Source organism: Populus trichocarpa, chromosome 6, assembly GCF_000002775.5.
Source record: "Populus trichocarpa isolate Nisqually-1 chromosome 6, P.trichocarpa_v4.1, whole genome shotgun sequence".
Classification (NCBI taxonomy): domain Eukaryota; kingdom Viridiplantae; phylum Streptophyta; class Magnoliopsida; order Malpighiales; family Salicaceae; genus Populus; species Populus trichocarpa.
The window spans coordinates 4,962,962-4,978,702 of record NC_037290.2 but is presented as its reverse complement, the minus strand read 5'-3'; the positions used below and the strand labels follow the sequence as shown (position 1 = coordinate 4,978,702).

At 35.8% G+C, this 15,741-nt stretch overlaps 1 protein-coding gene and 1 pseudogene across 2 annotated transcripts; both read left to right on the top strand.

The window, feature by feature from the left end:
* Window positions 1–920: 920 nt before the first annotated feature.
* Window positions 921–9,718, top strand: LOC112323295 (uncharacterized). 2 transcript variants are annotated; one of them, XM_024603585.2, is made up of 6 exons: window positions 921–1,087; window positions 1,764–1,837; window positions 1,971–2,788; window positions 3,518–3,838; window positions 3,933–4,018; window positions 9,477–9,718. In XM_024603585.2, the coding sequence occupies exons 3-6, from the start codon at window positions 2,723–2,725 to the stop codon at window positions 9,478–9,480; spliced, it is 477 nt and encodes a 158-aa protein (XP_024459353.1). In that variant the 5' UTR covers window positions 921–1,087; window positions 1,764–1,837; window positions 1,971–2,722; the 3' UTR covers window positions 9,481–9,718. The 2 variants fall into 2 exon arrangements, with proteins under 2 accessions (XP_024459353.1, XP_024459354.1); XM_024603586.1 differs by lacking the exons at window positions 921–1,087; window positions 1,764–1,837 and having other exon boundaries at window positions 1,849–2,788.
* LOC18099936 (uncharacterized) lies at window positions 9,702–10,529 on the top strand (annotated as a pseudogene).
* Window positions 10,530–15,741: the final 5,212 nt, after the last annotated feature.

Sequence of the window (15,741 nt, the reverse complement as noted above, 5' to 3'; positions counted from 1 at the left end):
GGATTTCTGTGATTTGCTTCTTATTTTCTTGTAGCATAAAATTACCAAATATTTCGGGACAAAGATAGATGGCATGGATCGACTTCAAATATATAGTGTGTGTGTGTGTGTGTTTGTCATCGTCATGCATGACTAACTTCAAGCAGTATATCCAATTAAACTTGATTACAAGCCGCAAAGTTAAGTAAACTTGTTTTTCTATTTTTGTATTATAAGAGTTCGAAAGAGCTTAGCCTATGCGAGAAGCAAATAGCTGTTCATATCCTTTCCATCCTTTCATGCTTTGAATCTCAAATCTCTTAGTAAAATCTTAGATGTTTTAGGTTCTGTTTAGAATTGTAATAGCGATTGCGGTTTAAAGTGTTTTTTGTTTAGAAATACATTAAAATAATATTTTTTTAATTTTTTAAAATCAACGTATTAAAATAATAAAAATATATGTATTTTTTAAAGTAAAATAAATTTAAAATTTAAAAAACGTAATTTCAATCTTATTACCAAAGGAACTCTAGCCCATTTAGATTATGTTAGGGGCTTGCTATTAGAATCATGGCCCAACTCATGACCAACATACTCAATTCCTCTCTCACAAGCTCCTGTCAACTTACTGCTCGCACAAACCCATCTTTTCTATGTTGACTCTCAAATCTCTACTTCTACTATTCAGAGCACATAAAAGCAACAAAAAAACCCATAAAAACCCCTATCATTATACTCCAATAATGACTCTTTGTTCTTCAATGACCTCTCGTTAACATAAATCAAAGACACATAATCTAAGACAATGCTAATAATTCATGAAGAGGGACATTTGAAACTTATAGCACTTAATTGAAACATATGTAATAATTGGAGGATGCTCAAAAAAGGCATAAAAACAAAACACAGCAAGAAACAAAGCGTGGCCTTCCTTTCTTGTCAGTAAAACACAAACACCGAAGAGGACGACCAGACTCTCTCTGTACTTAAGTCAATTCCTACTTCCACTACTACCAGCACACACAGAAAGAGAGGAACGAAACCAAATGGAAACCACAAACGACGACGTCGGAGCCGAAACCGATGCTGGACGATCGAGGAGCTGGAGGTAAAGCAAAGTTAATGTTCATGAGCAAAAAGTTCAAACTCTTAATCAAAATAGTTGAATTAAGGAATGCTGGACTCTAAATTAAGTGGGCTGTTTGACTTGTCCCAAACTCAGTCTAGTTGTTCGATATATTTGAAAAACATGCTTGCTTTAACTTCCTTTCGCTGGAATCATTACGTTTCGTTCTAATTAGCTTGTATATAAGTTCTTAAGTGCTTTTGAATTTCTCTAGATGCAGAAAGACACGTGATGTTCTTGATGCAATTCACTCGCATGTTGAGTTTGTAAACAGCAAACCTCATTTCCAGTTTTTTCTCCCCTTCATGTCATGCTTTCTCTCATGCTACTTTTTTTCAGTTTCGTTTGTGTTTTGGAGAGTAAGGTATTCTTGTAACAGCTTATCAGGGATAGCAATATATGTTTGCTATTTTGTTCTTTCGCTCCTTTTAAACTGGGATTGATTCGGATTTTAGAATATGAAGTTCAAGTGTTTATTCTCCATTTGTGATGTATTTTTGTAAGCATTTACGGGGAGAATATTATGATTGAATATTGATGTATTCATGGACTGGTTGTACAACAGTGTAGTGTAACATAAGCTTTTGTTTGGGTTCTATATAGCTTGTGGCTTTTCTGTGAATAATATAGACTCGCCGTTGGGAATTATTTCTTGCAGCATGTGGCATCCAGATCAACTGATGCAGCTGGTACTAGCAGAGTGGCAGAAGTGAAGGACAGAAAATTTTCTAGGTAATGGTCATTTTGTGATCAAACATGGACTTTCCGGAACACTTTTGCTCCACCAACGCTACTGAACTGACATGTACCCTGGTTGTGATAATCTAAACATGAAAATTTCCAAGTTTTCTCTATCATTATGCAGGGATGAAATTAATCATTTGATGGAGATACTTCATTCAAGGGTTGTTGATTTTCCAAATGTTGAGCAAGAAAAGGAACACTTAAGCGTGATTGCTAGAGATGTTGGAAGGCCCGCTACTGCCATTGAATATTCAAGAAAGTCAACTGAAGAAAAGCAGGAAGATTTGAATACCGCTATTTGGGGAACCTCAAAAAATAAAAAATAAAAAGAGATTTTCAAGTGTAATTCCAGGAGACGCTAGAAGCCCTGCAATCCCTTTTGAAAATTAAAGGAGGTCAACTGAAGAAAAGCATGAAAATTTGAAATCCGCTATTTGGGGAAAATCGATCCCTCTTGTCAAGTCAACTGTGAGTAGAACAAATCTCCACAATCAACTTGCATTTTCAATGCAGCTTGAGTTTATAAATTGCATACTATGTATATTAGCTGTGCAAGGCACATGCTTCACTCAATTCATGTACTTTTTCATGCAAATCAATCACTGAATTTTCATATATCAGGTAGGATACGTGCAAAAGATCATTCTTGAGATAGCGTATACATTACTTGGTTGCCTTTAGAACTTAGTCTTAATATACATCTACATGCACGCACGCACGCACACAGTACTATAATCTATCTTTCCAGCATCCTGTTCGAATTAAGCCTTAAAGTAAATAACTTGACCAAACTCTGACTTTAGAAATTGTTATTGCACCTGCTTATGGGCGGGGGATAGGACATCAGTCCTTGACACTATTTTTGACAGTGGCATGGCTGTCCACTCACATCCTCCAAGGAAGAACTTTCATTTTTCTTTCGTTGGACCAATTGGAAAGGTTTGTGAGGAAATCGCGAAAAACAGAAAGCCAAGAATCTAAGTTCTATTCACATATACATACATACATAAATTTATGCACTTCTGTATTTTCTTTTTCTTTCATATTGCTAAAATGGTTTGCTTTTGTACATGCACAAGTGAAGTGCACAAAATTGGATCAACACCTTATCATAGAATCTGACTCAGTCAATGCTATTAGCTGGATGAATAAGCCTCACAACCGTTCCTGGAAGCATCATAATTTGTTCTCCTCTGTTAATAGGCTGAAAGCATATTTTGGTTCAATCACCTTCTCCCATATCTTCCGTGAAAGTAATTGCATGGCAGATTGCATGGCTAAACAAGGAGTGCAGAGATCAAGTGATTTTGTTGCCTGGCTTTGACTACACTTTTTTTTTTTTCTATGGCCTTGCTCTTGTGTCTTCTCCCACTATGTCTTTGAGTTATTTTCGTTTTTTGTTTTGTAGAGGATTGTTTAGCTTCGAGCTCATTCGGATGGCTATTCTAAGGTTTTCTTTGCTTTTGTTTTTCTTCTTCTGCGCTTTATCCTATTTATGGCTTTTTGCCGTAGTAAGATATTGTGTAGTTTCTGTACTACTCCCGCCAGGCTTTGGCGTTTAAATAATATACACATCTTTCAAAAAAAAAAAAGTGCACAAAATTGGATGCGTATTGTGTTTTCATTTTCTTATATGTATGATTCTGGTATTTGTTTGTATTCTCACAGCTGCCAGATGATGTTGGAGCCTCGCCAATTGATATTGCAAGGGCTTATATGGTAAACCGAATATCAGAAGTAGGCTTTGGCTCTAAGAGTTTAAATGCAAAAGATGAAGGGGCATTAATTCATGACAATCTGACTGCATTCAAGCCATTCAAGCCATTTTCGCCATCTCCTTCACCCAAGTCATCCACATGCTGGCCAGGTGCCACGGTACAGTATCAGCATGGGTTTATGACTCCACAAAGTCAAAGAGAGAGATTTGGGCCTCGCATTTTCCCCCGAACTCCTTATTCTAGAACTAGTTATTCAAAGTCTAAGTCCCAGGTATGTGGAGCCAAGTTTTCTTATGCCAATGGTGTTTTTTCTTAACATGTTTAATCACATGTAAATGACTGTTTTCTCTTCTACGCATCATCAGTTGCTTCATTTACAAGGTGATAATGATAGGCATGTGAACATGACATCATCTCCCTTTCAGCAGTCTCAAACTCCCGTTATGGACAGGTAATTTTCCATATTCGTATTCATCATCATGTATTGCTGTCTTGTGGATGTGATTTATTTCAACAGGATGCCATCATGTTAATCTGTTATCTTGGACAAGAAAAAATAAAATTTATGGACAGGTAAGTTTTCCACTTGTGCAGGATTGTGTATTTGTGTAAAAACACTCTATGATTTATTTCAATTGGATGTCATCATGTTCGTGTTGAAAGCTAAGCTGATTACTGTTGATAAAAATCGATGAAGAAGACTGCAGCAAGAAGGATGAAGAAGTTGCAGAAATTCTGTTAAAACAGTTAAGAAGGCAGTTAAAACCGTTATTTCTGTTTTTCTGTTTTTACTGTTACAAAACTGATTGTAAATCAGTTTTACGTGAGATGATCTTGATTCCTAAAATAAAGGAATCAGTTACATGAATTAAGTATAAAAGCAAGGCTACAGAATTGAAAAGTAATAAGAAAAAAATACAGAAACTTCTTCATTAAACTTCTCTGCACATTCAAGCTTTATTTCTTCTATCATATTCTTCTTCTTCAACAAAATACCAGAAATCAAACATGGTATCAGAGCCTGCAAACTGATTCCTGAGAGGGGCGTAGACTGTGAAAAAGAGATTGATTAAACTGTTAATTACTCAAAAATGGTAGGATCAAGCTCAGCTGGAGGAGACTTAAGAACTCCACAGTTCAATGGCACGAATTATGATTTTTGGGCTGTAAAAATGGAAACTGTCCTCATAGCACTCGATCTATGGGAAGTAGTTGAAGATGGAATAAAGTCTCATCAAGCACCTGAGATTGCAGGAGGATCAGGCGATGAAGAGAGTGAGGCTGATCAAATTATATTGCATGCATCCACGACATCCAGAGAAGAAAAAATCAAGAATGCAAAGGCTTTAAGCCTCATACAAGGAGCATTAACAGATGATCTATTCCCACGTATAAGAAATGAGAAAACTGCAAAAGGAGCATGGGACATCTTGAGCAGAGAATTCAGAGGAGATAAAAAGGTTAGAGCTGTGAAACTTCAAGGAGTAAGAGCAGACTTTGAATATTTGAGAATGACAGAAAGTGAAAGCTTAGATGGTTATCTAGCTAAATTCTTTGCAACTATAAACAACCTAAAATCATTAGGTGAAGATGTATCAGAAAACAGAATTGTGCAGAAATTGTTAATGAGTTTAAGCAGAAGATATAAATCCATTGTGTCTATAATTGAAGAGACACGTGATCTTGAAGTTCTAAGAGCAGAAGAAGTCATTGCTTCTGTTAAAGTATATGATAAGAGGGAGGATCTGCATGATGAAAGGGATAAGCTAAGAGGAACAGAAAAAGCCTTTAGCAGTTTTAAAATTGGAAACAATCAAGCTTACAATTCTCACAAGAGTTTCCAAGGCAGACCTACACAAAAATGGCAACCACAAGACAGGAGGGGATCAAACTGGAATCCAAACAGAACTCTGAATTACAGTAACTCAAACTGGAATAACACTAGTGGTGGGAGCAGTCAAGCAGGAGAAAAACCACAGTGTCAAGTTTGTCAAAAACATCATTTTGGATTGTGCAGGCACAAAGGAAAACCAAGATGTGGAAGATGCAATCGGTTTGGCCATATTACAAAAGATTGTGAAAGTCAGAATCACAAACAACTTGCAAATTATGCTAAAGAAGAAGGAGTCATCACTGGAACCATGTTCTATGCTTGCCATGCTGCAAGTTTGCAAGACAAAAAGATATGGTTTGTGGATAGTGCCTGCAGCAATCACATGACTTCTCAAGAATCTGAATTAATCAACATTGATAGATCAGTAACATGCAAAGTGAAGATGGGCTCAGGAGACCTTGTACAAGCTACTGGAAAAGGTACATTGGTTGTGGAAACTCAGCATGGGAAGAGATACATAAAAGAAGTGTTGCTTGTTCCCGGATTGGATGAAAACTTACTAAGTGTAGGGCAGATGATGGAGCATGGCTATTACATTCTGTTTGGAGGTAACAAGGCAGTAATATTTGATGATGAAAGCCTCAACAATGTTATAGCAATAGTAATCATGGGAGGAAATCGATGCTTTCCACTTTCACTTGAAAGTATTACACCTGCAGCAAGGAAAGCTTCAGTGACTGAGGATTCCTGGATATGGCATAGGAGACTTGGACACTTGAACTTTGCCAGCATGAAGAAGATGCAGCAGAAAGAGATGGTGTGTGGACTTCCTGCTCTGACTGAAGTAGAAGATGTTTGTGCAGGCTGTGCATCAGGCAAACATCACAGGGAGAAATTCATCAAAGAGCAAGTGTGGAGAGCAAGCAATCCACTGGAATTGATCCACACTGATCTGTGTGGACCAATGCAGAATGACTCTGTGGGAGGAAACAGATACTTCATCACATTCATTGATGATTACTCAAGAATGTGCTGGGTATACTTTCTCAGAAATAAATCTGGTGCACTGAATGTATTCAAGAAATTCAAAGCATTCGTTGAGCTGCAAAGTGGACACAAATTGAAGAAGCTAAGAAGTGACAGAGGAGGAGAATATACTTCCAAAGAATTTGAAGAATTCTGTGAGAAGCAAGGAATGGAGAGGCAATTGACAGTTGCATACTCCCCTCAACAGAATGGAGTTGCAGAAAGGAGAAACAGAACAATTTGTGAGATGGGGAGATCTATGCTGATAGAGAAAGGAATGCCAGTAACCTTCTGGGCAGAAGCTGTTAATACAGCTGTGTATATACAGAACAGATGTTATACAACATCTGTTGCAGAAAAGACTCCTTTTGAAGCCTTCACGGGAAGGAAGCCAGGAGTCAAGCATTTGAAGGTGTTCGGTTGCTTGTGTTACACACATATCCCAGCATCACTAAGGCAGAAATGGGATAGCAAAGCTGGAAAGGGAGTGTTTGTTGGATATGGCAGCTGTGAAAAAGGGTATAGGATATATGATCTGAAAACTGAGAAGATTGTTCTCTCAAGAAGTGTGATTTTCAGTGAAGATAAAGCATGGAATTGGAAGGGAAAACTGATGAACCAAATCCACTTGTCCTTCAATCATGAAGGAGGTATAATTGAAGGTGAGAATCTTGAGGAACACACTTCTGAAATTCAACCCGACAATGTTGAACATTGCAATCAAAATCCTGTAGTTGAAGAGTCAGCTAAGAAGATTGATAGTGTTAACAGTCAACAATCTTCACCAAGCTCTACTCCAGTGAAACTGAAAACCTTGGAAGACATATATGCAAGGTGTCACATGTGCATCATAGAACCCGAGAATTATCAAGAGGCTGCTGGGGATAAAGCCTGGCAGGAGGCTATGAAGGAAGAATTGGAAGTGATAGAGAAGAACAATACTTGGGAATTGGTGGAAAGACCAAGTGATAAACCTGTGATAGGAGTGAAATGGGTGTACAAAACCAAGCTTCATCTTGATGGATCAGTTCAGAAACACAAGGCTCGACTTGTAGCAAAGGGTTATGCACAGAAATCTGGAATTGATTACAATGAAACCTTTGCACCAGTAGCAAGGTTAGATACAATTCGAACTCTCATTGCACTTGCAGCACAGAAGGGATGGAAGTTGTTTCAATTGGATGTCAAGTCAGCATTCCTAAATGGTGTACTTGAAGAAGAAGTATATGTTGAGCAGCCTGAAGGGTTTGAAGTAAAGAATGCAGGACACAAAGTTTACAAACTAAAAAAGGCTTTGTATGGATTAAAACAGGCACCGAGAGCCTGGTATAGTGAGATTGATACATATCTCTCTATGTGCAATTTTAAAAGGAGTGGAAGTGAAGCTACTCTATATACAAGATCAGACATGGAAGGAAATTTGATCATAGTTTCAATCTATGTTGATGACATAGTGTACACTGGCAGCAGTGAGAGGCTTCTCAATGAATTCAAAAGGGAAATGATGCAGAGATATGAGATGTCTGATCTTGGACTTCTTCACCATTTTCTTGGCATGGGGATACTGCAAACCAATCGAGGAGTGTTTATTCATCAAGGGAAATATGCCAAATCTCTGCTCAGTAAGTTTGGACTTGATGATTGCAAACCAGTTTCCATTCCCCTGGCCACTGGAGAGAAACTGAAGAAGAAAGATGGAAGTGAGTTGGCTGATGAAAGTCTTTATAGAAGAATAGTAGGAAGTCTACTATATTTGACAGCTACAAGACCTGATCTAATGTATGCTGCAAGTTTATTATCAAGGTTCATGACTGGACCTACCAAGATTCACATGGGAGCTGCAAAAAGAGTTCTAAGATATGTGCAAGGAACTCTCAGTTATGGGATTGAATATGTGAGGGAGCAATCAGCAACTCTCATTGGATTTTGTGATGCAGATTGGGCAGGAAGTGAAGATGATAGCAGGAGTACTTCGGGCTATGCATTCAGTTTTGGAAGTGGAGCATTCTCCTGGTCTTCTGTAAAACAAAACACAGTAGCATTGTCAACTGCAGAAGCTGAGTATGTCTCAGCATCTGAAGCAACTGCTCAGGCCATTTGGCTACGGTTTGTGCTTGATGATTTTGGGGAAATGCAAGCTGAAGCAACACCCTTGTTCTGTGATAACATGTCAGCAATTTCGATGGCCAAGAATCCAGTTTTTCATCAGAGAACAAGACACATAAACAGAAAGTATCACTTTATAAGAGAGGCTCTGCAAGAAGGAGTAATTGATGTCAAGTTCTGCAGAAGTGAAGAACAACTTGCAGACATCTTCACAAAGGCATTACCCAAAGACAGATTTAAGAAATTAAGACTGGATCTTGGAGTTAAATCAGTAAACAGCTTAGGAGAGGCTGTTGAAAGCTAAGCTGATTACTGTTGATAAAAATCGATGAAGAAGACTGCAGCAAGAAGGATGAAGAAGTTGCAGAAATTCTGTTAAAACAGTTAAGAAGGCAGTTAAAACTGTTATTTCTGTTTTTCTGTTTTTACTGTTACAAAACTGATTGTAAATCAGTTTTACGTGAGATGATCTTGATTCCTAAAATAAAGGAATCAGTTACATGAATTAAGTATAAAAGCAAGGCTACAGAATTGAAAAGTAATAAGAAAAAAATACAGAAACTTCTTCATTAAACTTCTCTGCACATTCAAGCTTTATTTCTTCTATCATATTCTTCTTCTTCAACAAAATACCAGAAATCAAACAGTTCGTTTGTTTTCTTGGACAAGAAAAATTAAAATTTTTGGCATATTGGTGAACTTGCAAGGGGGCGGGGGAATATGTTTTTAAGCTAAAAAAAATATTGCACTTAACACTCCAGTGGAATTTTAGATGCATTGGCTGTATGAAAATGAACTAATATCTGGGCCTAAGGTGAATTTTTTTTCCCTGTCATAGAAATTTTCTTTGAGTGACTCTGTGTTGCTACTGTCCTTGTAGAACTAGCATCTTTATCAATAAACGTTCTGGTATTGTTCTCAACTTCAATCTTTGAGCATGCAGGTGAATTCAAGGGGCAAAACAGTGTATGATGGACATGGATCTGTTGGACCCATTCAAAGGACTAGGATACAGCTTAAATTTGTTGCAGAATCTCCTTCTAGAGGATCTGCTAATTATCATTCAACTTTAGACAGTCCTCAGGTGGAAAACTTGAAAGCTTTTGAAGGATTATTTTCTGGTGAAAAGAAGAATATTGAAACAGGAGGAACAAGTGGCCCTTCATAATTTCTGTTAGCAGATAGTAAACCACAAAGCTCTGAAGTCGGTGTTGCAATTGTTCCTCCATATTCCAGGCAGGTAGCGCAGAAAATATTAGAACACCTTGACAGCAATCTGCCAACTCCAAAAGAGAAATCTGCCGAGTTTAGGTTAGCCACCTCCTGGAAAAAACTGCACTTTAACAAGAATAATAGCTTGGCCAATTTGGGAGGCCTTGACTCTTCAGGTAAATCAGATCCAGCTGACAAAACGAATTCAGTTCAGGGGACTGTAGATAGAGGGAATGTTCTCTTTAACTTCGCTCCTCGAGGAGCTTCTATTCAAGCTAATGATGCTGCAAAGAGTAACACTTCAGCTTCAGACATGAAAGCTGTTCCAAATGCTGCTGCCTGGAAGATGTTCCAAGCTTTCAGAACAAGCCTCCTACTCACTCTTCAGGGAACAAACCAGTTTTGCCTTCTATCACCATTGACAAGCCTGATCAAAGGTGGGCGTTATCTTCCAATAAGAGTTCTAGATTTACTTTCCTCGTTTCTGCATCGCCTGGCATGCTCTCTGAGCCTCCAACACCAACCATCATGCCGTCAACCTCAGCCACTGTTGAGCCACCACCAAAAGATGTATCTTCTAGTCCATATAGTTTGGCTCTAAGAGGTCTGGTCATGCACTTGTTTTTTCTTTTCCTTCAACAAGCAACGACCCTATACAAGACAATGCATCTTCCGATCTGAAGTTCAACTTTGGATAAGAGAAGATGAATGGGTGTGTTTGGGATTGTGGTAACGGTGACGATTCAAAGTGTTTTTTACTTAGAAATGCATCAATTTTTTATTATTTTTATTTTTTTTTAAAATCAGCACATCAAAACAATTCAAAACATAAAAAAAATATTATTTTAAACAAAATAAAATAAATTTAAAATTTAAAAGAACATGTTTGCACCGCATTTCCAAACACTCCCTAGATATCTTTCAGTTCTATTGGCAAAGATGTCATCTGCTATTAATAAAACAATGACATTTTTGGGTATTATTTTAGGAGAAATGCCATTTTTTAGGTATTCATCCTTTTTCTAAAATTTGCCAAACTAACAGTGTTGAATTATTATGTTCTCTTGAAATCTAATTTTATCTGTGACAATAAAATAGATATTAGTGAGAAAGACAACAATTTAAGTTTTGGAGGAAAATTTTATTTTTCTCATTCATATATCATTTGTGTGTGTATATATTTTGATAAAAACAGATCTTTTGATTAGTAATATGTTTTTTAAATGAAAAATAACGGCAATCAAAATAACTAAAGATTTGAATTGAGGGAATAAATGCATTTCTTCACCCAAAACTTTATTTTCTTATTCATGTAATTTTTTTAACTAATTTGTTTTTAGAAAGATTTTTTTAAAAATAAAAATTTACTACAACCGGCCAAAATGCATTTTTTTAATAAGAAATTATGATATGTTCATTGAATTCCGCTCTCTAAAACAAATCTATTAAGACAGATTAATTTTGTTGTGAGCAGAGTATGCTTACCGAATCCTTTATTTATTTTTCAATGATTTTCTCATTTGATATCTAATTAAACAATAAAACATAAACAAAATAAAATTTAAGATTAAAATATAAAAACGAGATATAATATAAGAAAAAACAAATAAAAACGGTGTTAGCATAAGTACTTTTGAGGATGAAATAGCAAAGAAAAAAGGTTTGATAAAAACAGTGTTTTTCGATTTTCTGTTGGTATATGCTGTTAATGTTAATGTTAGGGTAAATGTGAAGGTTAATCATTGACGTGGTTCTTTCTCATTTCTGATTCATCATGGGCCATCATTTGATAGCCCATAGATGACAGGGCCATCGGCCTATCAAACTGGCCCAGATGGGGCAGACAAAAGTGGGTCACCACTGGCCCAGATGTTCATTGTCGTGAATCGATTTTGATGATGTTAGCAGGAGGTGGCATGGCATACATTCTTATCACAGAATTGAAGAATTTGTGTACAGAAAGCTATTGGACGTGAGAACACGATGCCATGGGAATCACATGTTCCTCTCATTTTGATTGCAGGAAGAACTTATCCCTTTTCAGCTATCTTATAATTATCATCATTATTCACCCTGTCCCTAGCTCTGGGTTCCATCTTCACGTCTATACAGCTTCATGATCGCTTTTCTTCTGCTTTTGCTGCTTTATTTTTGTTTTCCTTCCTCATAACAAAAATATGTGTAAGTTTCCAGTTTCTTAATTTTTTTTACTTTGTTGTTCTATCTTAAAATTTCATCTACTAAAATGGTTATTTACTATAATATTTTTATTTACAAAACAAAAGTTCAAATCTCATCGTCTTCCTCTTCTTTTCTAATTAATAGGAGCTCAAAGTTACCTCATGATAGTAAAATTGGAAAGAAAAAAAAGAAAAGAAAAGGGTTGTGGGACTGAAGATTCCAAAAGTTGTTAATAAAGGCATAGAATTAGATTTTCCATCTGTGCATTTCGGGTTGCGTTCCAACTGTTGTAAGAAAGAAACGAATGCATGAGATAGAAACGAATGCATGAGATGCCACAATTATTAAGGTATCGGAATAGGAATAGTAGAAGCTGAATATATTACCACTAGAAGACAGCAAGATACACAGAGAGCAAAGTCCAAAACAAACCCTAAAAAAGTAACTGAGTGAGTTGTGTGCGGGAGGGAAGGGGGGCGTGTCTGGGTGTGGAAGAGGTCAGAGGTGAAATGACATTGAAATGAAATTAATGCGCGAGGCAGACATGAATTTGACGTTTCAGATTCTAATGTCAGAAATGGGGTTGCAAATTGCAGAGCTGCAGCAGCAGCAGCAGCAGCAGCTGTGTACTGTAGTAGCTTAAAGCCACCATGCACCAATAATCTCTGTGTATTATTTGGTATTTTGTCCCTCTCTTCTGTAAAATAAACAACAAGGAGGAACAAGACCACAATATTTGCCAGCTTGTAATCTACCACAATCCACTCGCAGATCCCGAGGACAATCAATATTTCTCAATATTTACATATCTCCCTTCTCTTTAATTGTTTTCACTTTTTCTTCTTTTTTTTGTTTCCCTTACGTTTAATTTGCAAGATCACACACGAATTATCTAACTAATTTCAATGAGACTGTTCTTCTAATTATCCTCTTAATGACATATCTTTATAGGCTATCTTCGGGATTCAAACATGATAAGATATTATAAAAAATCAATGTTCTTAATTAACATGTAAATATGAATAATTTATTTAAAAATTCGATTAACAAGGGTCAACGTAAAAGCTGACAGTTTGATTATTCAATCGATATCAATCAAATCAAATTCAATCAATGGATACTATCAATTTAACCGAATATTAGTCATTTTCGATCATCATTTGATTGAAAAAGAAATTTTCTTTAATTTTTATTCAAAATATTCAACAGCAAGAGAAAACATTTTTATTTCATTTCCAATACAGTTCTACAGGAGCAGAAACTTTGAATATTTAATTTCCTGTAAGTGTGACATTTTATTAAATCCAGGTTCAAAGGGATGAAAGAGAATATCTAAAATACCATCATCATGTTGCTGCTGCTGCTGCCGCCGCCATCGTCAACACTAACCCCTCCATTTGCCACAATGACCATGTACACCAAACCATTAAATCCATATTTTTTACTTCCATTAAATCCTATGATTTTGAGTGCAATTAACAATAACTTCAACCATATAGCGATTAATAAATGGCCGGAGATTTAAGCAATATCTAAATTTCTCTTCATTTCCTTGATATAATATAAAACTTAGGTTCCGAAATCCGTACTGTTTGTTTGAAGATACGTACCTTTTGTTTTTTCTTTTCTAAATTTCATTTTTCCACAAGCGGATCCTGTGAAAGGAACAGAAAACTTTGACCGTATAGCCACTTTAGTCGAGAGTTCAAGGAAATAAAAGGTTGAAGCAACTGCAAAAGTGTTTGCTCTATCTTTAGTGCTTTTATGGAGGATTATGATGATCTGGGTGTAGAGATATATGGAATGCCATTGCAGGAGCTAAAATGGTGGTCCAGAAATTTCATTTTCAAAGAGGTCATGGACAATGATGATCAGTGGTAGACAGACAAACTCTTTTCTTAGAGATATCTACTTTTGAAAGAGAATATAAACGGCTTTTTTCATATATTTCATTTGAAAATATTATTAAGCAGAAATGGAGGTTGGTATACAAAGCCAATATTACACATTTTTCTCGATTGGATTTCAAACAGATCATTAATATATATATTCATGAAAAATCTCTTTCTTATATATCCACTTAGATTCAAATTCGAGATGATTACTCCAATCATAGAATAACCTAAAGGGTATTATCACCTCAGACAGCACCTGAATGTTTTCATAAAAAAAAAATAGTTTTTTTTACCTTATTGATGCTAGTTGCATGGACTACACGTATTAACAAAGTTCTTTTCATATAATGAATTAATTTCTTTCCTGGTTGCCAGACATTAAGCTTTCGTCATATCTCTTTTGGGACCGTATAAGCTTTGCGTCCCAAGGGATGAGGTTTTTCTATTCCTTTCATTAATTTGGTAACTCCTTCATATGAAATATGCAAACAATCTTCCCAAAAAAAAAATATATATATGCAAACAAGTCAAGTAGTAAAATTCTGATGCTTTGATCTACCAATTCAAAGGATATTTCATTATCTATGCTAGTAATAGCAAAACATAGATCCATGAGAAAATCTAGGCATGATAGTGCATATTTACTCAAGAGAGCTTTCGCTAAGCTAGGACCACAAGCACACACATATGCATCTTTTTGGTACGTACGTACATTCAAAAATAATTTTCTGTTTGATTTACGTTAAAAATGTGAATTTTTAAGCGATACAATTATAAAAGAGATCAGGAGGAATCCAGCGGATAAGCTTAGTGAAACATATATAGTACGCACTCGCCTCTTTTTTTCTTTTCTATGATAAAGGAGAGTTTAAAACTCGAGATGCTTGGGAGGGAGGGAGGGAATTGTGAGAGCAAATCGAACTGTAAGTATAATGGCCAGAACTCATCATCTTATTTCATAGGATGGATGGATACTCGATCGAAAAATGAAAAGAGAGATCCATCACTCATTTCTGTCTTTATATTTCCCATATTTAATGAAATGGAGAGTTAGGATTTGAAGGAAAACCATCCCAAATTATGAAGCTGAAGGCCAATTAATTAGGCCTTTTGTTTTGACCAAGAAAAAAAAAGGACAATTTTACAACTTACATAATAACAATGGTTAATATTGTTGTTGCTCTATTTTCTTTCGTGACAGTAATTAACTTTCAAATTGGTGCGTTGCATTATATATGCATTAGAAACTCTTTTCTAGGCAACAAACAAGAGAGAGACCTAAGTAAACTAGGCACAATTTGTAACATGTACTCGTACGTATAAGAGAAAATGATACTAGAAATATTTGGTGAATTTTTTAAGAATAACGAATTTTAATGAATTGGGATCCTCTTAGGTTAATTTAAGGTTAAAATGATATATATATATATATATAGTTGGTGATCAAATAATCAAACTCTTGTCTCTTGGTTGGTGAAATAACTAAACCCTCTTGGTTTAAATTTCAATGGTTAAGGTTTCATTCCTATAAGCTAGTGGGTAATTGAAACGTTTTAAAATTACTGGTCTATAAAAATTCTCAAGCCATCAATTGATTTCACAAACATTATATGAATTATATTTATCCTTAATAAATTGAGGAGATCCAAGTTCAACTTTAATAATTAAAATGCAATTCGGAAACTATCAGTGTGATTGTTTTTATTACTTTTTTTCAAAAAAAAAAAAAAGGTCTAGGGTACCCTAAGGTTATATTAAGATGATCAAGTCTTAGTCCGGCAAGTTCGTTTTTTAAAAATTCTTCCGTCAAGCTAGCTATAATTAATTACACGATCAAACCAAAAGACTTGGCTTTCCTATTGTCTTTGTCCAACCAATGCCTAATATGCTAATACACAATCATGATCTTTAATTTCTCTT

What these genes read in the sequence shown, in the direction of transcription:
- LOC112323295 (XM_024603585.2), top strand. Translation starts at nt 2,723, where the DNA reads ATGGCTGTCCACTCACATCCTCCAAGGAAGAACTTTCATTTTTCTTTC. An exon ending in TCGTTGGACCAATTGGAAAG is followed by an intron (nt 2,789 to 3,517) that starts GTTTGTGAGGAA and finishes GTATTCTCACAG; the next exon opens with CTGCCAGATGATGTTGGAGC. An exon ending in ATTCAAAGTCTAAGTCCCAG is followed by an intron (nt 3,839 to 3,932) that starts GTATGTGGAGCC and finishes ACGCATCATCAG; the next exon opens with TTGCTTCATTTACAAGGTGA.